Raw genomic sequence first — 24,583 nt, forward strand, 5'->3', positions numbered from 1 at the left:
AGTCTTTCCCACCAGAAAATAAGCTCCATAAGGAGGGGTTTTGCCTGCTATGTTTTCTGCCATGTTCCCAGAATTTGTCATAACCACCACATATACAAAGTGCTCTATAGATACTAGTTGAAGGAATGAATGAATGGTGAATCTGAGCATCTGGAGATAGCCACTATTAAACATTTTAGCATTGTGCATGTACATATGTGTATACAAACAAAATGGAAATGTGGCTTTGCTTTTCTTTGTAATGATTGAGTAATAGCTTATTTTGAAGACATCATTTACTTAAACTCTCTTCTTTACAACCTAATCAAAAGGAAATATTAGAATAATATGAAGGCAAGTACTCATTTCTGGAGTACTAAGTTTAGTAAGTTAAGTTAAGTAAGTTAAGTAAGCTAAGTTTAAGGAGTGTCCCAATTCCCAGTGGTTTCCTGATATGTACCTCCATCCCAGCTCCAAACGGATCTATTTATAATGTTAATTTTTCCATGTGCCTGGGGCTCATGGCAAAAAGACAGTGGTTCAATCTCTCCCCTGGAATACTATCCTCTACCCTTGTCCAATCTGTTCCCTGAACCCACCCAGGACCTCACACTCCCTGTAGCACAGGGATAAGCTATCTTCTGAGATAGGGAAAGCCCTCTTCACACCCTCTGCCTTCCCCCTCCCCCATGAAGAATTAACCAAGCATCCTCACATGGGCACCCATGACTTGCATTCAGATGCTGACCTCACATGGGAGGAATCTGCCTCTCCCCAGCTCTTGACAGTCAGTCCCAGGACAGTAGGCCTTGCTCAAGGAAGTCACACCGGTCTTATGGGTTTCTAGGGGCTTCTATCTGCCAGATCTGCCTCCCGCCCTCTGATTCACAGCATAATGAGAGCTTTGAGGGGAGAGAGTGTGTGTGAACCTTTGGCCACTGGGCAAAGCTAGGGTGTGAGGAGAAGGGTGGATCGGGGAGCTGAGGGAGTATATGTGTGCAGGGGACAGGTTGGAGAAGCCTCAGCATTTTAGGGGTTCAGAGGTCCCATGCTCTGCCCTCAGATTGCCCCATTTAGGAGCCAGAAATAGATGTATATGGGGGAGATTCTCTCCATGTCTGTGTGAGTGATCTCATAGGCCGCGGGTGCACATGATGAGTCTGGGTAACTGTCCAGCCCCCGCCCAGTGTAATGAGGATGAGCTCATATCCCATGACACATGGAAGAGGCCTTGACCCTAGCTCTTCCCTAACCCAGGAAGGCCCTGGATATTTCTCTCACAGAGGCAGAAACTGGCTGGGTTCTCTTTCTCTCTGAGGGAGACAGTCCATTTGAATTATTGCTTAGGTATAGGGGAAGTATTGGTTACAGCATTTTACTGCCTTGGAGGGAGGATGTCAAGGATAGCTCTTTGTAAACTGGCAGTATGGGGTGATGGCAGATGGTCCAAGGCAGGTGACTATGGTCCCATCTTAGATAGCCATGTCTAAACTGTTTCCTGGTGAGATAATGCCCCCACTCTCTAAAGCCGCTAAGTTGTCCTTGCTCCCCATAGGCCTCCTCCTCTGACCAGGTCACTGCCACTCACATCATCTCCCAATCTGCCACCCTCACTGATAGGCTTCCCACATGCCCTGATCCCTCCTTGTCTGCCTTCGCAGCCTCCTGAAACTGACCTCCTCTCCTCATTCTACTCTTGAGCCCATCTGCTGTTCTGCGAGCAACTAAGGCGAGGAAGGGAGAAGAGAGGGCCAAGAGGCTGATTCTTCCTCCCTGTGCTCTGGGTTGGCTAGGGTGATGTTCTCCATTAATCATCCTCTGGCTTCCCCTCCTTGTCCTGTGGGATTGCTAATTCCCACTTTCAGTCCCCAGTGCTAATGGCTGTAGAAAAGCAGTCACAGTTCTGCTTTTGGAACAGTAAGAGGAGCAAAGGCATAAAAGGCTAACAGTAGTGGAGAAATACAGATGCTCAATGCCCTCCCCCTCCAGCTGGCAGGGTGTCCTCCTCCTTGGGCTCACTGTTTGGGCAATCACATTCTTTGTAGTTAAACCTCTGCACCAGGATGCAGCAACGTGCCTGAACTAAGGGGACTTAATTCATAGGGAAGGCCTCATCTGGTGTCTGGTGCACAGGAGCTTCCTAACACAGCCTGGTACTGGCAAGGGGGCCAAGCCCCTGTAGTGACAGGTGGGCACTGAAGTCTGGAGAGGAGACATGAGTTGCCTAAGGACCCACAGATGGTCTTCAGTTGAGTTGGGCTGAAACTCACATGACACTGATCTCCATGTAGTGGACTCTCTTCCCCAGTAGGCTGTCTCCCCAGGTGCCTGAGTGTCTGGTGGCAATGACAGGTTGCATGAGATAACCTCAGATATTTTCCAACTTTGTGAGTCAGCCATTTACTGACTGATCCTATTGTGGTCAATTCTAAGTTTTCTGGAAGAAATGCCAGTCTTCTCTGGCTCAAATTCAGCCAAAATGTGCTTGGGTTGACCCTCATTAGTCCAGCTCTACTTCCTGGCTGGTGCTGATGTTAATTTTAGCCTAATCCAACCAGGAGGATGTTACTGTTGAAGGAAGGGCACTGGCCTTGAAGTAAGACAGGCCCAGGTTTGAATCTCACTGTACTTCTTGTTATCTGGACAAGTCACATTTACTCTATGGTCTTTAGTTTCTTTGCCTATAAAATGGAGATACAATTACCTCCTTTTCTTCCTGTAAGGATCTGGTGAGGGAATACATATGGCTAGCCCATAGATTGCACTCAAACTGGCTGCTTTGAAATGCAGTGTGTTACTGGCCTAAATATAGAGTTTAAAGGATGCAAGTTATTAAAAAACTGTCAGCTTTAAGTTTCTCATTTTGCCAGTGGGAAACCTGAAGCCCCAAAGTCCCACAGTACATGGGAGTAGAGTGGAGACAGAAGCCAGATCTCCTGATTTCCCATTTGTTCCTTCTGGCTGGCCTACTCCTGAGCCTCAGGTGTTGCTTCAGCTCAGCCTAGGAGATTGTGCATGTGAGGCCCCATGAAGACTGATTGTGTTCCCTCATACTGAGCTCACTGAAGAATCCAAATGGGAATGCATTCCTATGGCATGATGGTTCCTGGAAGAGCCTGGGGTCCTGTGTGGGCAGGGGAGAGGCAGCCAGCAGAGAGGCAGCCATTGGAGTCTAAACTTGATGTGGACAAAAAAAAAAAAAAAAAAAGGAATCCAGGTGACAACTGAGGAGTATACAGACAGCCCCATGAGGCCAGTGATGGATGCCAAATTCTCCGCCAACCACAGAGAATGCAGATGATGGGCAAAGAACATTTGGTATAAGACTTAACCCCAGCTGTGTGCAGGATCTGAAGGCAGTGCCTAGAAGAACACATCTTGTAGAAGGCAGAGAAGAAGAGTGACAAGGCTACAGGTAGAAGGAATAGGGAGGGATATCACAGAGCAGAGACAAGAGTCAAGTGCAGAACAAAAAGGGAGAGAGAGACCAAGCCCAGCTGTGTACCCTCCTGAGAAGGGGTGCCAATGGTCAGACAAGTCAAAGGAGGCAGGGACACCTCAGGACTTGGCCAACCTCTTGGTTTTACACTCCCTACCCTTCCGCCTCCCCTACTAATTAAGGAGTGATGGGGGTGGGAAACACCTGACCCTGCATCAGCTGCCTCCTGAGAGGAGTAATTGCTCTTAAAATGACTTTTGAAAGGGGTTGCATATATAAGGAGTATGTGCATGCACACGTGGGTGTGTAGGAGTGTATAGGAGTGTGTGTGAGCATGTGCAGGTGTGTGTGGTGGGGGTGACTTGGCAACATATCTGATCCTGGAGGAGAGGCTTTCACCAAGAGGAGTTAGTGCCTGCATTTCTCTGCGTCTCTTGGGTCCTGTTGAGCCCCTGTAAGCAGCCCCAACATGGCCTCTTTCCAACCTCATCTGTAATCTGTGTTTGTGAACAGTTCATCATGAAACTGTCCAACTGCTCTAGGCCTCCAGATGGGTTGGTGTGGTCCAGACTATATAACAATGCCTATTCTGTCCTCCTTGAACCATGCCTTCTCACTTACTATCTCCAGCAAACCAGGCCACAGTGCAGAGTCAGGGCAAGTGTTGGCATCTGGGGCCCCAGTGGGGCCAGTGTACTGGTGAGAGCCTTGGCATGCCACCCTACCCTCCCAGTCAGACAGGGAGATACAATAGCTGACCTTAGAAAACCCTAGATTTGGGGGGCACCCCACTTCTGCTCTCAGGAAAGTCCCATCTGATAGAACAACAGGTACAGAAACTGAGAGATGGGTGTACTCTGATGCCATGTCATGTGAGCACTCAGCTACCTGACCTGTGCATGGATGTAAGTGAGAACATACCAGGGCTATAAGAGCCTCTCTGGGGAGAATGTGAAGGAAACAAAACCCATAAGTCCTGCTGTGTATGAGACATAGTGCTGAATACTCCTTATCATCTAACTTAATCCTCCGCACAATACAGATGAAGGGACGAGACACAGAGTAATATAACAACTGGCCAGTGGTCCCACAGCTGACAAGCGCATCAAACAAGGAGTCTCTGGTCCCAGACCAACCTCTCTCTCCACCACTGAAGACAGAGATGCCCATTGAATATGATGGATATGGGAATCCTGTTGCAGTCCCACGAGGAGCCCACTGTTGTCACAGAGGAAGACCAGAGAGCTGCAAAATGGAGACAGGCAAGATGAAAACTGCAAGTGTTATTTGCCTGCTATTCAAGTTTTACTGGAAAGCCTGCTTGGCGTGGGATGGGGCAGGAAAGGGAAAGAGAGGTCAGAGGGCTTTGAGGGAGAAAGGTAGGTCCAGGGCTTCTCCTTACAGGCAAGTTCTTGCTTGCTGGTCTTCAGCCTTGCCTCCTCTCTCCCCTATGCCCTGGCCTCTGGTGCTTCTCCTCGGAGCCTGTGGACCCCGTCACCCCAGAGCTAACTCCCTCCCCAGTAAAGGATCTAGGCCTAAGATTTGGTGCTGGAGGGGCCTTCATAGTCAGCAAGTCCAGCCCTGGACTTGGAGCTCTGGTTTGGAAAGAATGACACAGTCTAGAGAGAGGAAGGATCATACTAGGGTCAGTGACAGATTTGGGCCAAGCCCAACTCTCCTGAGTTCACTTTTACTCATCTTTATGCCTTTGTGCATCCCATTCTCTTTGCTGATACACCTTTTTCACCTGCTTTATTGCTTTTTTGTCTGGCTGCTATTTATTGAGAGGTTCCCATAAGTGCATGTTCTAGGTACCAGGGTCACAACATCGAACAAAATAGGTGAATATCCCCACCATTCTAAAGCCATCATTATGTGCAGGAGGCAGACAACAAGCAAAATAAACATACACCCAGAGTATAAAGCATGTTAGAAGTACTGTGTAGAAAATAGGGCAAAAAAGAGGTTTGTGGAGTGCTAGGGGAGGGGGATGTGTTTTATTTTAAATGGAGTAATCAGGACAGACTCACAGCAACAACATGATGAAAATAACATCAGTGTGAGGATGTGGGGAGAGGGAAGAGCAGGGGCCATGTCCCTGAGGCAGGAGCCTGCCTGGCACGTTCAGGAACCAGCAAGCAAGCCAGTGTCTGGCAGGCCTGTATCTGGGCATGTATGAACAAGGGACAGAGATGTAAGAGATGAGAGTGCAGGAGCGGGTGATGGTGGGCAGTGCAGTAAATCATGCAGCAGCTTGGGCTTTCATGGTGAATGAGCCGAGAACCACAGGAGAGTGCTGTACAGAGCAATGGCATCATCTGACTTACTTTGAAAGGGGTCTTCCTGCTAAGGATGCAACAGGTTGAACCATAAAAGCCAGTTGTATTAACATAGTAATGGCTTCGAACTAGGGGGATAGAAGTAGAGGCAGGGAGAAGTGGTCAGATTACAGATGTGTTTTAACAATAGAATCAGTAAGAGTCTCCAACAGATTGGATAAAAGGTACAGATACGGGACGCCTGGGTGACTCAGTGGGTTAAGCGTCTGCCTTTGGCTCAGGTCATGATCTCAGGGTCCTGGGATCAAGTCCTGCATTGAGCATTGCGTAAGGCTCCCCACTCTGCAGGGAGTCTGCTTCTCCCTCTGCCTGCCATTCCTCCTGCTTGGGCTCTCTCTCTCTCTCTTTCTCTCTCTCTCTCTCTCTCTCTCTCTCTCTCTGTGTGTGTGTGTGTGTGTGTGAAATAAATACATTGTTTAAAAAGGTACAGATGGGAGGAGACAATGACTCGAAAGTTCTTGGTCTGAATGGATGTAAAGATGGGAGCTTTCATTCACAGTGACAGGGAAAAACCATAGGTTTTGTGGAAAAGATCAATAGTGAGCGCTTTGGGGTGTGTTAAGCTTGGGATGCCCATTAGACATCCAAATAGACAGATACACCAGTCTTGAGTTCAGAACAAGGATTCATGCAATGGTTGTAAGTTTGGAATCACCAGTGTATAAGTGGCATTTAAATAGTGAGCCAGGATGAGATCATCATGGGAATGAATACAGACAGAAAAGAAGAGAAGCTCAAGGACAGTCTCCTGAATCACTCCAGTATTAAGTGGTCAGATAACAAGAAACAAGTGAAGAAGACTGAAGAAAACTGGGGAAGAGATCCAGTGGAGTAAGAGATCCAGAAGAATGGGATCTGCCCATTCCCCACGTGGAAACGTGGCCATGGAGGGGAATGGACACCTGGGGATATGCTGTACAGATGAGAACGGAGAATGTCCACAGTGCTGGGCAACATGGAGTCTGTTGGTGACATTGACAAGGCAGCCAAAGGCAGCAGTGAGGATGAAAGCCAGATTGCAGTGACTTGAAGAGTAAAGGAGAAAAGGGAACAGTGAGCATAGACAGTATTTCCAAAAAAATGTAGTGAGGAGAAGAAAATGAAGAGGGTAGCAGCCAGTGCTGACTCTCTTTCTCCAGCTTCTAAACCCCACACCTGCTTTCACCCTTCCTCTGCTGGGGAGCTGTCACTGACAAATAATAATCCATGAGGCCCTGGCTGTGCTACAGACTGTGTTCATCTCAGGCCTTCACCCACTCCCAAGTTCCTACTTGTGGAGGGTTTGCATGGAGCCTGGGACTTTCTCACTTGCTCCCTATTCCTGAGGACCTCTTCTGCAGATGTCCCCACAACCTACTTCTGTACATCAGCTAGACCTCTACTCAAAATATCACCTCTCTGAGAAAGTTCCTTCTACCCTACCTAAAATAGATCACTCAGTGCACCATACTATCTGTCTCATTATAGCTCTCATTGCTTTCTGGACTTACACTATTAATCTATGTGCTTGCTTCACTAAAATGTAAGTTCAGGAGAGTGGAGCTCCTGACTATGTGGGCTTCCCAATTTCTCTGGCACCTAGGACCATGCTTGGCTCATAGTCCCACACATCCATCAGCTTCCTAAATACTTCTTGAGGGAACAAAACTATTCATGTTAAAAAGAGGTAGCTGCATTTTCCCATAAGTAAATTTAACATCTAATATCTACTCATCTTTCCCAATGACAGAAAACTTCATCTGTTCAAAACCTGATAAACTAAGCCAAGTCTGTGTTAACCTCAGGCAATGTAAGATCTCCTCTCCCACTCCTGCTCTTACCCCTCAGATTTATTTAAGCCTGCTTTCTGAAAGGTATAGTTTGACGTCTGCCATGAATCCCAAAAGCCTACTTAGAAACTTAAGAACGTCTGTTTTGAGGCTCTAGCCCTAGACCCTTACCTGGAGTGTGTGTTACAGACTAGAGTAGGGTGCTTTGTGGGAAAGAAAGGATGGGGTTGCAACATTCCAAAACTCTGCCTCTCCCCCATGTCATCTTTCCTTTGTTGGGCAGTGCTGACATTTATTTGGGGCTCAAACAAATGGTTGGTAAAACAGAATGAAGTGCCTCTTCTGGTGAAGGTAAGGTAAGAAAGAGCAGATTTGGGGTGCCTGGGTGGCTCAGTGGGCTAAGCCTCTGCCTTTGGCTCTGGTCATGGTCTTAAGGTCCTGGGATCGACCCTGCATTAGGTTCTCTGCTCAGCGGGGAGCCTGCTTTCACCTCTCTCTCTCTGCCTGCTGCTCTACTTGTGATCTCTCCCTTTGTCAAATTAATAAATAAAATCCTAAAAAAAAAAAAGAAAGAGTGTATTTACCCCTCTACCTTAAAAAGAGTTAAAAAGAAAAAAAAAAGACACAATACATGTGGCAATGGAAGTTAAGATACTAAACACATCAGGCAATGAAGGAAAAATAGACTTTTTCAGAACTTAAAGTTGAAATAATACCAGCAGACTCTGAACTATGGGAAATGTTAAAGCTTCAGGATAAAGGGAAGTGACACACTATGGAATTATGGATTCACGCAGCAGAAGAAAGAATCCTATAAATGGTAACTACCTGTATATAAACAAGAGTTTTGCTAACTGTTTAAACCTACTTAAAGAGTAGATAATTATTTAAAGCAATATTGAAAGCAATGCATTATGAGAATATAATCTGTATATATATAATGCATATGTATAACATGTAGAAGAGAAATGTATCATATCACTAGCAAAGGGGTCAGAAGGAGAGAAAGGGAATCATATTGTTTACAAGTTCTTACACGGCCAAGTGAGGGGTATAATGTGAGGGAGGCTGTGCTGAGTTAAAGATCCATTCCATAAATCCTAATGTAACCAAAATCACACAGCAAAGAGGTATAGAGAATAAGTCAAAAAATAGAGATGAACCAGGATTATATAAAAGACTCTGTACAAAATAAAACAGAAAATAAGTAAACAAGTGTCAGGACGTTAGATTTAAACTCAACCATATCAGTAATCACATTAAAAGCACCAATCTAAATAAATACTCTGACTAGAAGGCACAGATTGTCAGATTGAATTTTAAGACTTGACTATATATTAGCTGGAAGGAATCCATTTTAAATAAAAGGACACAAATAGGTTAAAAGTAAAGTGAGGGGATCAGATATGTCTAGTCTCCACCAATGAAAAGAAAGCTGAAGTGGGTTATTGACTTCTAAGTAGAATTTAGAGCAAAGAATATCATTGGGGAAAAAAGGTTATTTTTTAAAAAAAGATTTTATTTATTTATTTGACATAGAGGGAGAGAGAGATATCATAGTTAGGCAGAGAGGCAGGCAGAGAGAGAGGGGGAAGCAGGCTCCCTGCTGAGCAGAGAGCCTGATGCAGGGCTCGATCTCAGGACCCTGAGATCATGACCTGCGCTGAAGGCAGTGGCTTAACTCATTGAGCCACCCAGGCACCCCTCAACTTGTCAAATATTTAACAAAGAATTATGGAAGCTAGAAAAAGAAAATCATTCTTAGGGGTTTTCACAATGCCTTCAGAAACCAGTAAGTTTTGTTGAGGCTCATATGTGCAGCCTTCCTTCCAGGGATGTTGTCAAGGTCAGGACAGATAGCAGCCATCTGGGCTCTTTTAAAGGGAATCCAGTTATCAATTCCAGGCAGGGTTCCAGTGTTTTGGCCATTCTCTTGGAGTATGTTGACCATCTAGTGAGTTAAGTCTTTTTCTATTTAGTAAATTTTCTCTTCCATATATGGTATAAATAATATCTTACCTGGAAAGGTAGCTGTGACTCATGGTTGACATACTTGTCTTTTTAAATTGCAGATCTATTATATATTTTTAAAAAAATCAGTCCTTAGAGATAATGTAATTCTTGATTTGTGCACTAAAATAGAGTTTGTAGTCTAATGAGTTCTTTTCCTTCCAGGGTCAGCCTTTACAACATCCAAGAACTTGTCTCTCAGCTCCTGGGTGTCCTTTTCATCCAGTTTCCCAGGATTTCAGCACCCCCAGCCCCTGACTGCACTGGGTACCAGCACAACATCCATAGTAACCCCCATTCCTCACCCTATACAGGGCTCGTTGCCACACTATGGCCGACTTGGGATGCCTCTGAAACCATCGGGTTTGCCAGCTCAATGCAGGAGAGTAGCCTGACATTCCCCTCATTCCACATGCCCTGGTACCATCACTACTTACAGCAAGGGTCCTATGCTGCTATCCAAGGACTGCACCATTCCTCTGCTGTGATGACACCATTTGCATGACTCTTCTAAACCTAGGAGAATCCAGATCTAGAATGTGCAAATGGGTATAGAAATACGGGGCAGGGTTGTGTGGGTGGGATGTCATGGGTTAGAGCAGGAGCTCTCCAGGAGACATGGGACCTATTAAAGAGGAGAGCAGGACTCACAATTAAACCTACTGCTGAGGGAGTGCCCCACAGACTGGGAGTCATGTGTAGTTTGGGGACAGCTTAAAAGGTCATTTTTTAAAGATTAAGAGGCAATTTATGAAAAGGATATAATAAATCTAAGTGTTTATGCATCTAACAAGAGATTTCCAAAATATGTAAAGTAAAATTATTAGAATTACAAGAAAAATAGAGGAATTTATAATTATGGTCAGAGATCTCAATATGACTCATTTAATATCTGCCAAAACAAGGGCTATAAAATCAGTAGAAATATAGAAGACTTGAACTGCACTGCCCAACAAATTAACCTAATCGATACTACTGATTACTCCAAGCAATGACAGTAGAATGGATTTTCTTTTCAAGTGGACATGGAGTATTTATCAAGATGGAGCATACTCTGGTCCATAAAACAAGACTTAATAAATTTAAAAGGATTCAAGTCATACAAACTATGTTACTTGACCATAGAGGAATAAAATTAGGAATAATAGAAAGATCTTTTTAAAATCTTCCAACATGGGGCACCTGGGTAGCTCAGTCATTAAGCATCTGTCTTTGGCTCAGGTCATATCCCAGGGTCCTGGGAGGGAGCCCCGCATCAGGCTCCCTGCTCGGTGGGAAGCCTTCTTCTCCCTTTCCCACTCCCCCTGCTTCTGTTCCCTTTCTCACTCTGTCTCTCTCTGTCAAATAAATAAAAATATCTTTAAAAAAATCTCCCAACATTTGGAAAATAATAATTTAAAATAGTTATAACTAACTCATGGATCAAAGGATAAATCAAAAGGGAAATTAGGAAGTCTTTTCAACTGGAAAATAGAAACAACATATCAAACATTTTTAAATGTAGCTAGAACAGCACTTAAAAGAGAATTTATAGCATGAAATGTACATATTAGAAGAAGAAAGATTTCTAATTAATGGCCTGGGCCATCATCCTAAGAAACAAGAGAAAAGAAAAACAAATTAAATTCAGAGAAAGCAAAAGAAAGGAAATGATACAGATGAGATCAGGCATCAGTAAAATAAAAACTGAAAGCAACATAGAAGACCAATGAAACAAACAAACAAACAAACAAACAAAAATGGTTCTTTCAAAAGATTGATAAAATCAATAAAGACACCAGAGTGGAGCATAAGGAATAATACAGAGTGCATGGGGAGATGGAGAGGAGAAGGGAGTTGGGGAAAATCGGAGGAGAAGACGAACCATGAGAGACTGTGGACTCTGAAAAACAATCTGAGGGTTTTGGAGGGGCAGGGGTGGGAGGTTGGGTGAGCCTAGTGGTGGGTATTATGGAGGGCACATGTTGCATGGAGCACTGGGTGTGATGCATAAACAATGAATTCTGGAACACTGAAAAGAAATTTAAAAGATAAATAAAAGTTAAAAAAATATACTAGACAGACTGAGCAAGAAAAAAAAAGAGAGAAGACATAAATGACCAATACTAGGAACAAAAGAGGTCATCTTATTACAAATTCTATAGGTATTAAAAACAATAAAGGTAGACTATCAAGAACTTTATCACAATAAATAAAATGCCATAAAAACTTTATGTCAACAGATAAAATATATTTCCTAAGAGACAAAAACTAGCAAAGTTCATTCAAAAGGAAATAGATAATCTGAAACACTCTAAATCAGATAAAGAAATTATATTTTTAATTAAAAACCTTCCCACAAAGAAATCTCCAGGCACAGATGGTGAATTCTGCCAAATAATGAAGGAGGGGCACCTGAGTGGCTCAGTCAGTTAAGTGTCTGCCTTTGGCTCAGGTCATGATCCCATGGTCCTGGGGTAGAAGTTCCCCACTTGGCTTCCTGCTCAGTGGGGAGCTTGCTTCTTCCTTTCCCTCTGCTGCTCTCCCTGCTTGTGTTCTCTGTCTCTCTCTCTCTCTGTCAAATAAATAAATAAAATCCTTTAAAAAAATCTAAGGAAGGAATTAAACCAATTCTCTCATAAAGTGCTCTAGAAACTGAAGGAAAGGGACTACTTATTTTATAAGAAAAAAAAAAGACTATAGACCAATAACCTTCATTAATATAGAGGCAAAACTTAGGCATCTTGAGGGAAGAGTCAAGATGGCGGAGAAGTAGCAGGCTGAGATGACATCAGATAGCAGGAGATCAGCTAGGTAGTTTATCAAACCATTCCAAGCACCTACAAATCCAACAGGAGATCGAAGAGAAGAAGAGCAGCAATTCTAGAAACAGAAAATCAACCACTTTCTGAAAGGTAGGACCGGCAGAGAAGTGAATCCAAAGTGATGGGAAGATAGACCCTATGGAGAGGGTCTGGCTCCCTGCAAGTGGAGGAGCAATGAAGCACAAAATCAGAACTTTTAAAAGTCTGCTCTATTGAGGGACATCACTCCAGAGGATAAGCCGGGGTGAAGCCCACAAGGGGACAGCATGGTCTCAGGTCCCAAAGGGTCACAGAAGGATTGGGGGTGTCTGAGTGTCACAGAGCTTGCAGGCATTAATTAGAGCAGGGAAGCTGGCTACAGAGATAGAGCCTAGGAGTGAGCTCTCAACTCAGGGTTACCTTAAATTGTAAAGAGTGAGGTCACTGCTCTTTGAGAAGGGACCCCACAAGATCTGGGGACACCCCCCTGGAAGAGCAGTAGAGATCTGCAGGGTTTGGAGACTCTGGGTGGGGCTGAGTGCCAGAGACAGAGATGCTTGGTCACAGGCTGGGTGAGCTCGGAGCGCAGCCAGAGGCCAGGGAGACAGGAGTGATTGTTTTTCTCCAAGGGCACACTGAGAAGTGGGGCCTGAGCTCTTGGTTCCTCCAGGCCAGAGATTGGGAGTCTTCCATTCCTCCAGAACTCTATGGAGAGCATTCAGGAAACAAAAGCTCCCGAAAACGAACCCGAGTGGATTCTTAGCCTGGCCCCTGGTAAGGGTGGTGCAATTCCACCTTGGGCAAAGACGCTTGAGAATCACTACAATAGGCCCCTCCCCAAGAAGATCAGCAAGAAATCCAGCCAAGACCAAGTTCACTTACCAAGGAGAACAGTGGAATTCCAGAGAAGGAGAAAGCAAAGCATGGAATTCATGGCTTTCTCCCCATGATTCTTTAGTCTTGCAAAGTTAATTTTTTAAAATTTAATTATTTCTTATGCCAAATTGTTTTCAACTTTTACTCTTTCCACTTTTAACATTTTTAAACTAGTTTATCTTAATACCTTTCATTAAAAAAAAAATCTTTTGAACATTCACTATTATAGTCATATTTTATCCTTCATTGTATCTAACTTTATTTTTTGTATACACACAGGGTTTTTTTCTTCTAAAAAATTTGGGGTACAAATTCTTCTAATAGATCAAAATATACCCTAAATCTAGCACAGGGCTTTATTCTAGTCTCCAGCCTGAGCAAATTCTCTCCACTTTCTGTTTCTTTATTCTTCCAACCAACTTATCAACTCCTTTTTAAGAAATTTTTTTAAAAATTGTTCATCTTTATAGTCATATTCCATCCCTTCATCGTGTTTGCCCTTATATACGTTTTCATTCTTTAAAATTTGGGAAGGTAGTTTCTTCTAAAGACCAAAATAATCCCAAAATTAAGTGGGTGACCCTGTTCTATTTACCAATCTAATATATATATTTTCTTTTTTACATATTTTCTTTATTTTTTTCTTTATTTTTTTTCTGAGCTACTTTTTACCACCTTTCTTCTGCCCATGATTTGGGGTCTCTTCTGATTTGGTTAAAGCACATTTTCCTGGGGTCTTTGCCACCCTTTTATATTTTATTCACTCCTTCATATATTTTTATTTGGATAAAATGACAAGGCAGAAAAACTAACCAAAAAATAAAATAAATAAAATAACAAGAGGCAGTACTGAAGGCCAGGGACCTAATCAATATGGACATTAGCAATATGTCAGATCTAGAATTCAGAATGATGATTCTCAAGGCACTAGCTGGGCTCTAAAAAGGCATGAAAGATATTAGAGAAACCCTCTTGGGAGAAATAAAAGCCCTTTCTGGAGAAATAAAAGAACTAAAATCTAACCAAGTTGAAATTAAAAAAAAAAGCTATTAATGAGGTGCAATCAGAAATGGAGGCTCTTACTGCTAGGACAAATGAGGCAGAAGAGAGAATTAGTGATATAGAAGACCAAATGACAGAGAATAAAGAAGCTGATCAAAAGAGAGACAAACAACTACTGGACCATGAGGGGAGAATTTGAGAGATAAGTGACACCATAAGACAAAACAACATTAGGATAGGTGGGATTCCAGAAGAAGAAGAAATAGAGAGGGGAGCAGAAGGTATATTCGATAGAATTATTGTAGAGAATTTCCCTAATGTAGTGAAGGGAACAAGCATCAAAATCCAGGAGGTGCAGAGAACCCTCCTCAAAATCAATAAGAATAGGTCCACATCCCATCATCTAATAGTAAAATTTACAAGTCTTAGCGACAAAGAGAAAATCCTGAAAGCAGCCCGGGACAAGATGTCTGTAACATACAATGGTAAAAATATTAGATTGGCAGTGGACTTTTCTGCAGAGACCTGGCAGGCCAAAAAGTACTGGCATGATATATTCAGAGCACTAAACGAGAAAAATATGCAGCCAAGAATACTATATCCAGCTAGACTATCATTGAAAATAGAAAGAGAGATAAAAAAGCTTCCAGGACAAACAAAAACTAAAAGAGTTTGTAAACACCAAACCAGCTCTATAAGAAGTATTGAAAGGGGTCCTCTAAGCAAAGAGAGAGCCTAAAAGTAGTAGATCAGAAAGGAACAGAGACAATATACAGTACTAGTCATCTTACAGGCCATACAATGGCACTAAATTCATATGTCTCAATAGTTACCCTGAATGTAAATGGGTTAAATGCCCCAATCAAAAGACACAGGGTATCAGAATGGATAAAAAAAAACAAATCCCATCAATATGTTGTCTACAAGAAACTGATTTTAGACCCAAATACACTTCCAGATTTAAAGTGAGGGGGGGTGGGAAATAATTTACCATGCTAATGGACATCAAAAAAAAAAAAAAAAAAAAAAGCTGGGGTGGCAATCCTTGTATCAGATCAATTAGATTTTAAGCCAAAGACTATAATAAGAGATGAGGAAGGACACTATATCATACTCAAAGGGTCTGTCCAACAAGAAGATCTAACAATTTTAAATATGTATGCCCCAAATATGGGAGCAACCAAATATATAAACCGATTAACAACAAAATCAAAGAAACAAATTGACCATAATACAATAATAGTAGGGGACTTTAACACCCTCCCCTCACTGAAATGGACAGATCATCCAAGCAAAAGATCAACAAGGAAATAAAGGCCTTAAATGACACACTGGACCAGATGGACATCACAGATATATTCACAACATTCCATCCCAATGCAACAGAATAGAGACTCTTCTCTTGTGCACATGGAACATTCTCCAGAATGGATCCTATCCTGGGTCATAAATCAGGTCTCAATCAGTATCAAAAGATTGGGATCATTCCCTGCATGTTTTCAACCACAATGCTCTGAAGGTAGAACTCGATCACAAGAGGAAATAATGGAAAGAACCCAAATACATGGAGACTAAGGAGCATCCTTCTAAAGAATGAATGGGTCAACCAGGAAATTAAAGAAGAATAGAAAAAAAAATTATGGAAACAATTGATAATGAAAGCACAATGGTTCAAAATCTGTGGGACACAGCAAAGGCAGTCCTGAGAGGAAAATATATAGTGATACAAGCCTTTCTCAAGAAACAAGAAAGGTCTCAAATATACAACCTAACCCTACACCTAAAGGAGCTGGAGAAAAAACAACAAAGAAAGACTAAACCCAGGAGGAGAAGGGAAATCATAAAGATCAGAGCAGAAATCAATGAAATAGAAACCAAAATAAATAAATAGATAAATAATAGAACAAATAAAGAAAACTAGGAGCTGGTTCTTTGAGAGAATTAATAAGATTGATAAACCCCTGGCCAGACTTCCCAAAAAGAAAAAAAAAAGGACCCAAATAAATAAAGTCATGAATGAAAGAGGAGAGATCACAACCAACACCAAAGAAATACAAACAATTGCAAGAACATATTATGAGCAATTATATGCCAAGAAATTTGACAATCTGGAAGAAATGGATACATTCCTAAAGACATATAAACTATGACAACTGAATCAGGAAGAAATAGAAAACCTGAACAAACCCATAACCAGTAAGGAGATTGAAGCAGTCATCAAAAATCTCCCAACAAACAAGAGCCCAGGGCCAGACAGCTTTCTCAGGGAATTCTACCAAACATTTAAAGAAGAATTAATTCCTTTTCTCATGAAACTGTTCCAGAAAATAGAAATGGAAGGAAAACTTCCAAGCTCATTTTATGAGGCCAGCATTACCTTGACCCCAAAGCCAAACAATCAAATCACATCCCATCAAAAAAGAGAATTACAGACCAATATCCTGGATGAACACAGATGCGAAAATTCTCACCAAAATACGAGCCAATAGGATCCAACAGTACATTAAAAGGATTATTCTCCATGACCAAGTGGATTTATTCCAGGGCTGCAAGATTGGTTCAACATCTGTAAATCAACCAATGTGATACCATACATTAATAAAAGAAAGAACAAGAACCATATGATACTCTGGATAGATGCTGAAAAAATATTTGACAAAGTACAACATCCTTTCTTGCTCAAAACTCTTCAAAGTGTAGGGATAGAGGGCATATACCTCAATACCATCAAAGCCATCTATGAAAAATCCACCACGAATATCATTCTCAATGGAGAAAAACAGAGCTTTTCCACTAAGGTCAGGAACACGGCAGGTATGTCCATTATCACCACTGCTATTCAAAATAGTACTAGAAGTCCTAGCCTCAGCAACCAGACAACAAAAAGAAATTAAAGGCATCCAAGTTGGCAAAGAATAAGTCAAACTATCACTCTTTGCAGATGATATGATACTATATGTGGAAAACCCAAAAGACTCAACTCCAAATCTGCTAGAACTTGTACAGGAATTAGTGAAGTGTCAGGATATAAAATCAATGCACAGAAATCAGTTCCCTTTCTTTACACCAACAACAAGACAGAAGAAAGAGAAATTAAGGAGTCAATCCCATTTACAATTGCACCCCAAACCATTAGATATGTAGGAATAAACCTAATCAATGAGCCAAAGAATCTATACTCAGAAAACTATAAAGTACTCATGAAAGAAATTGAGGAAGACACAAAGAAATGGAAAAATGTTCCATGCTCCTGGATTGGATGAAAAAATATTGTGAAAATAATAAATAAATAATAAAATAAACAATCTACACATTCAATGCAATCCCTATCAAAATCCCAGCCACTTTTTTCAAGGAAATGGAAGAAACAATCCTACAATTTATATGGAACCAGAAAAGACCTTGGATAGCCAGAGGAATATTGAAAAAGAAAACTAAAGTTGGCAGAATCACAATTCCAGACTTCAAGCTCTATTACAAAGCTGTCATCATCAAGACAGCATGGTACTGGCACAAAAATAGACACATAGATCAATGGAACAGAATAGAGAGCTAGAAATAGACCCTCAACTCTATGGTCAACTAATCTTTGACAAAGCAGGAAAGATTGTCCAATGGAAAAAGACAGTCTCTTCAACAAATGGTCTTGGGAAAATTGGACAGTCACATGCAGAAAAATGAAACTGGACCATTTCCTTACACCACACATGAAAATAGACTCAAAATGGTTGAAGGACCTCAATGTGAGACGGAATCCATCAAAATCCTTGAGGAGAACACAGGCAGCAACCTCTTTGACCTCAGCCGCAGCAACTTCTTCCTAGGAACATCGCCAAAGGCAAGGGAAGCAAGGGCAAAAATGAACTATTGGGACTACATCAAGATCAAAAGCTTTTGCACAGCAAAGGAAACAGTCAACAAAACCAAAAGACAACTGACAGAATGAGAGAAGATATTTGGAAACATCATATCAGATAAAGGGCTAGTATCCAAAATCTATAAAGAACTTATCAAACTCAATACCCAAAGAACAAATAATCCAATCAAGAAATGGGCAGAGGACATGAAGAGACATTTCTGCAAAGAAGACATCCAGATGGCCAACAGACACATGAAAAAGTGTTCCATATCACTCAGCATCAGGGAAATACAAATCAAAACCACAATGAGATATCACCTCACACCAGTCAGAATGGCTAAAATTAAGAAGTCAGGAAATGACAGATGCTGGTGAGGATGCAGAGAAAGGGGAATCCTACACTGTTGGTGGGAATGCAAGCTGGTGCAACCACTCTTTAAAACAGCATGGAGGTTCCTCAAAAAGTTGAAAATAGAGCTACCCAATGACTCAGCAATCACACTACTGGGTATTTACACTGAAGATACAAATGAAGTGATCTGAAGGGTCACATGCACCTGAATGTTTATAGCAGCAATGTCCACAGTAGCCAAACTATGGAAAGAACCTAGATGTCCATCAACAGATGAATGGATAAAGAGGAAGTGGTATATATATAAAATGGAATACTATGCAGCCATCAAAAGAAATGAAATCTTGTTATTTGTGACGATGTGGATGGAACTAGATGGTATGATGCTGAGTGAAATAAGTCAATCAGAGAAAGACAATTATCATATGATCTCCCTGATATGAGGAAGTTGAGAGGCAATGAGGGGGTTTGGGTGTTAGGATAGGAAAAAATGAAACAAGATGGAATCAGGAGGGAGACAAACCATAAGAGACTCTTAATCTGACAAAACAATCTGAGGGTTGCCGAGGGGAGGGGTGTAGGGAGAGGGTGGTGAGGTTATGGACATTGGGGAAGGTATGTGCTATGGTAAGTGCTGTGAAGCGTGTAAACCTGGCAATTCACAGACCTGTACCCCTGGGGCTAATACACTATATGTTAATAAAAAATATATAGAGGCAAAACTTAAAATTTTAGCAAATCAAGTAAAAGAACATGTAAGAAGGATTAAACAACTCAATCAATTAGGGTTTATCTCAGAAATGCAAGATTGTTTTAACACTCAAAAATCAATCAATTTAACTCACCGTATTAATGGACTAAAGAAAAAACTATATGATCATCTCAACAAATACAGATATTTTTTCAAAATCCAGCACTCATTTTTGCTAAAATCACTTAGCAGAGTAGGAAGAAAATGAACATCCTCAAGTGACAGGAAAAAAAGAAATAAAATGTATCCAAATGGAATTTACTTGAAACCATTAAAAATAATAAGAAGAATGCAAGATTAATATAAAAAATTGTGTTTTTATGTACTAACAGTGAATAATCAGAAACTGAAGATAAAAAATACCATTTACAATATGATCAAAACATAAAATATGTTGGAAAATATGACAAAATATGTGCAAAAGTTGCTCACAGAAAGCTACAAAATTTAAAAAAATTAAAGATGACCTAATAAATGGAGAGGTAATTTAAAATTTATGAACTGAAACCTCAATATTGTTAAGATTTGCATTCCTTTTTAATTTAATCTATAGATTTAATTCAATACCAGTCAAAATTTCAACAGGCCTTTCTTTTCTCTTTTCTTTTCTTTTCTTTTCAGTTAGTAGAAATTGGCAAGTTTTTTCTAAAATTCATAGGGAAGTGCAAAAGACCTAGAATAGCTAAAACAATTTTGAAAAAGAACGAAATTAGAAGACTTACATTATCTGGCCTTGAAACTTACTATACACTATATAAGACAATAGTGGTAGCATAGACAAATAGATCAGTGGAACAAGATAAGAATTCAGAAATAAATGCAAGCAAAAATGGTCAGTTGACTTTTGACAAATATGCACAGACAGCTGAGCAGAGAAAGGGTAGTCTGGAGCAATGGTATAACCTATGCTGTCCTCCATACTTCCTTCCCCTACCCCCACAGAGAACCTAGAAGGGAAGGGAAAAAAAAATCTTTGTGTCCTAAGATTAGGCAGCAATTTCTTAGATATGACACTAAAAAACAAGATTCATAGAGAAAAAAATGGTTCCATTTGATTTTATCAAAACTAAAAACTCTTTGAAACTGTTTGAGAATAAAAAGATAAGCCCCAAACTGGGGAAAATATGTGCAAATAACTTATCTGATAATGGACTTGTATCAAGAATATATAAATTTCAAAAACTACTCATAATTCAGTAATAAGAAACCAGAACTCAATAATAGAGGCAGTATTTCAGCAAATAATTCACTAAGGAAGATACATGGAGGCAAATGAGCAAATAGATGCTCAATGTCATTAGCCATTAAAGAAATGTAAATTAAAGTCACAATGAAATAGCACTATGTATACATTAGAATGTCTAAAACTAGAAAAACTGAGCATACAAAATACTGGCAAAGATGTGCTGCGGCTGGCATTCTCACATAGTTCTGGTGGGAATGTAAAATGGGACAACCATTTTGGAAAACAGTTGGGTGGTTTCCTTTATTTTTAAGATTGTATTTATTTATTTGGTAGAAAGAGAGAGAAAGCAGGAGTGGAGGGGAGGGGGAGAGGGAGAAGGAGAAGCAGACTCCCTGCTGAGTGGGGAGCACAAGGAGGGCTTCAATCCCAGGATCTTGGGTGGTTTCTTAAAAAGTAAAACATACACCTACTAATAACATAGACATTTTGCTCCTACAGCTTTATCCAAGAGACATGAAATATATGTCCATCCAAAGACTTGTCATGAATGTTCACAGCAGCTTTATTTGTAAGAGCCAAACCTGGAAACAATTCAAATGCCCATCAATAGATTAATGGATTAAAAAATTGTGGTGTATCCATACAATGAGGGCATTTACAACTCAGCAATAAAAAAGAATGAATAATTGATACATGCAACAACTTGTTTGAATCTCAAAGTCGTTTTGCTGAGAGAAGCCAAACATAAAAGAGTATATACTACGGGGTGCCTGGGTGGCTCAGTGGGTTAAAGCCTCTGCCTTCAGCTCAGGTCATGATCTCAGGGTCCTGGGATGGAGCCCCACATCAGGCTCTCTGCTCAGCAGGGAGCCTGCTTCCCCCCCGCCCCGCCTGCCTCTCTGCCTACTTGTGATCTCTCTCTGTCAAATAAATAAATAAAATCTTTTAAAAAAAGAAGAGTATGTACTAGATGATTCCATTTATAGAAAATTCTTGGAAGACCAAACTGATTTATAGGGACCAAGTGCAGATCAGTTGCTTTCTCGGGATTGATGGGCAGGGACAGTCGTGAGGCAGGAAACACAAAGGAGCACTAGAAAAAGTTTAGAGGTGATGGATATGTCAATTACACACCAAAAAGTCGATTAACATTGAAGTTTACAAGTATGGTGACTTGGGCTGGTTTCTCTATTTCTGCCTGCTCACCTAGATTAATGGAGGTGTGTTTTGGAGACAAATTACTGGAACATGTGTGTTCTTTGCGGGGAAGTCAAGGCCTGATGACAGAGGTTTGAGGAGAACCATGCATTATGTCTTCACCATGTGTCCAACCCTATGTTAAGCACTTTAAAGGAATTATCCCTTTCAATTCTCATAAAATCTCTATGAGGCAGTAGCATTACTCTCATTTTACAGATAAGGAAATGGAGCCTAAGACAGCGACCAATGTACTCTAGGTCCTAAGAGCCAGCACTGATGCCCCATGGCTGCACAGCTGGTGCCACCGCAGAGTTTGCCTGCCAGCCTTACCTCTCCCTAAAATCTCTGGGATGGGGGAGGGGAATCCCTCCCAGGCCATGCTCTGGGACCCAGGGGCACTGGTACTCTTGCACCGACTATGGCAGACTGCCCCACTGTACTTGGGACTGTAAGCATCCCCAGAATGCAAGATTTTCATTTTAAAACAAGGACGAGTCAGTCACCCTAACTCAGGTTCCACAGAGGCCTGTTTCTGGGCTGTGGTTTACTGACTTTCATTTTCATGACATGTCCAGAACATTTTCTTGGACTAAGGCCGGACGGGTGAGATGGTGTCACAGATTAAAGAGAAAGGGAGTCAACGTTCTTTTTAATGCTCTTTTATTCTTGTGCTTTCTAATGTGAGGATCACTAGGAAATATGATTCTAGTCTCTTCAGCCTTCCATTTCTAATTAGGGGCCTCCCTATGCTGGGGGCCTCTGAAGGGAGATAAGGGCTTCTACTTGCACTATGTGGTTGTCACTGAGAGAGAGCTTCTTTAAATGTAGGTCTAGACTGACCCCACCAAGTGATGGGCATGGGCCCTCTATTTGTTTGGCTTCTTCTGCCCCAAGCCACCTAGGTTGGGCCCCTGTTTTGGACTTACGGGCTGCTGTTGGGTTTGGGAGTTCTTGTTCTGAGTTTCAGGTGATGTGGGTTCAGGCTCCTTGCTAAGGCAAGTGCATTCAGGCTTGGGCTCCAGACAGCAGCACTTGGCCTGAATGCAACACGGGGGCTTCTGCGGGAAACAAGGGAGCTTGTGTGGACAACACGGGGGCTTCTGTGGGCAGCACGGGGGCTTCTGAGGGCAGCGTGGAGATTTTGGTGGACAGCATGGAGGTTTCTGAGGGCAGCATGGAGATTTTGGTGGACAGCATGGAGGTTTCTGCGGGCAGCATGGAGATTTTGGCCGGCAGCACGGGGATTTTGGCTGGTCACACATCTTCTGAAGTTTTGAAGGTCCTAAGAAAAAAAAAAAAACATTTTCAAAAGGAAAGCTGACTGCCTGTTTTCATTCCTTCTCTGACCCCCAAGAGCATCCATCATCAGAATGAAAACCGACACCGGGCTGAGAGGACAGGGTTGGATGCTTCGGAGGGCAAAAGCTAGTCCTTCAGTTCCATAGTTTTCCATGGGTCAGTGCACCGGTTCCTCATCAGGTGACCATTTTCCAGATGGAAATGGAAAGACCAGGCATGTAAGAAAATTGCCTAAGTTCTCCTAGCTAATGAGGAATAAGTGTGATGCTTAGTAGCCTGAGTTTGGGTCTAGTGTCAGGCACTTCACAAACATTGCCTCATGAATGACCACAGCCAGTGGTGAGCTGTGAGCTTTCTGCTAGACACACACTCTTGCGTATCAGGTGCATGTGCTTCTCCAAGCACCTGTGTGTGCGTGTGTCTGACCTTGCAGAAACACAGGCATAAGGAAGAAAGGACGTGAGGTTTCTGATAATGGCCATGTGGTTGAAGCAAGCAGAGATTTCTGTTGACTTGTTCATTATGCTCTAATGCCAGAGCACGAGTGACCAGCTCACAAGGTACTTGTTTCTGCCCTGGCCTCGGTATTTCCTGCCCATGGACACTTCCATATTCTCCATTCCATTCCTGCCCTACTATCCTGCTAGTCCCTCCCAGCCCCACTCCAAACGTTCCACCTGATGCTTAGAAAGTCATATCTTTCATCTGTGTTCTGAGGATGGAGTGACTCTGTCCCCCTAAAAATCCCCCTTACACCAAAGACCCCCTGAGGATTACCAGAGTGGGACAGAAAGCTGTATCGTTCCCTCCTTGCCACAGAAGTCTGCTTTTGCTCACCAAAGATGTGCAGGATTCTCAAATCAGGTGGTTCCTAAAGGACACCTGTCAGAAGACCTACTTCACTACAAACCCAGGGCTTTGGCTGCCTCAGATGCTAGGTGTCAGGCTCTCAGCCTTAGCTCTTTCCATCTGCAGATCTATCTCAGTCAGCTCATGTGTATAAGTCATATCCCCTGAGCCAGGCGTGGCTGACACCTCCACCCACTGAAAATAGTAACTTTCAAAGTGACAAGCTGTGTGCTGCCCCAGCCCAAGCTCTCTGCACCTCAACTTTTGGAACCAGCAGAGCCTCATCTCAAGGTTTCTCTGGGAAAGAGTCCTTGGCATATGCCTGAGGAGCCTGCCACTATGCTCCTTGCTGCTGTCTGAGGAGGGACAGACATCTCTTCAGGGTCCAGCATGTTGTGAATCTCCTGAACTATGGCAGCAGGCATGAAAGAAACTTGAGGATGATCACCTAGCAAGGGCCCCTGCCACTAGGTCTACTCCATCCACACTCTCAAGTCCTTCACAGTTTGGCTGAAGTGCAAACTGGGTCAGCATCAGGTTCTCACCTGCTTAGGGAAAGTGACGGCTGGAGTTGGGTGTTGGCCTCAATTCGTTTGTGACTCTATGCCTTCTAGTCACTTAGGAATTAATTCTGTCTTTCAGGAAGGGTTTTCTACTAAGTTTTAAGACAACAACGCTGGATCCGAAATCCTAAGGGGTGGGAGTGGGGACAAATCATTCAGTCTCTCCTTCCAGGTCAAGAAATGCCAAATAAAGCTGAGGTGGCAGAGATCTGCTCTGTTGATGTCTTGACCTGCCTGGGACAGAAAAGGAAGGAGAGAGGCAGAGCAAGGGAGACACACCGAAAATGAACACAGGATGGAGACATCAGCAGAAAAATGGGGAAAAAG

General features: G+C 42.1%; 1 protein-coding gene across 1 annotated transcript in view; it reads right to left on the reverse strand.

The window, feature by feature from the left end:
* Nucleotides 1-22,550: 22,550 nt before the first annotated feature.
* Nucleotides 22,551-24,583, reverse strand: part of LOC111161986 (late cornified envelope 6A) — a 37,135-nt gene continuing 35,102 nt past the window's right edge. Inside the window, 1 exon segment of the mRNA XM_022526114.1 lies at nucleotides 22,551-22,750. Within this exon segment, the coding sequence (XP_022381822.1) occupies nucleotides 22,551-22,750 (200 nt within the window).

Source organism: Enhydra lutris, unplaced genomic scaffold, assembly GCF_002288905.1.
Source record: "Enhydra lutris kenyoni isolate GAN:26980312 unplaced genomic scaffold, ASM228890v2 scaffoldscaffold88, whole genome shotgun sequence".
Classification (NCBI taxonomy): domain Eukaryota; kingdom Metazoa; phylum Chordata; class Mammalia; order Carnivora; family Mustelidae; genus Enhydra; species Enhydra lutris.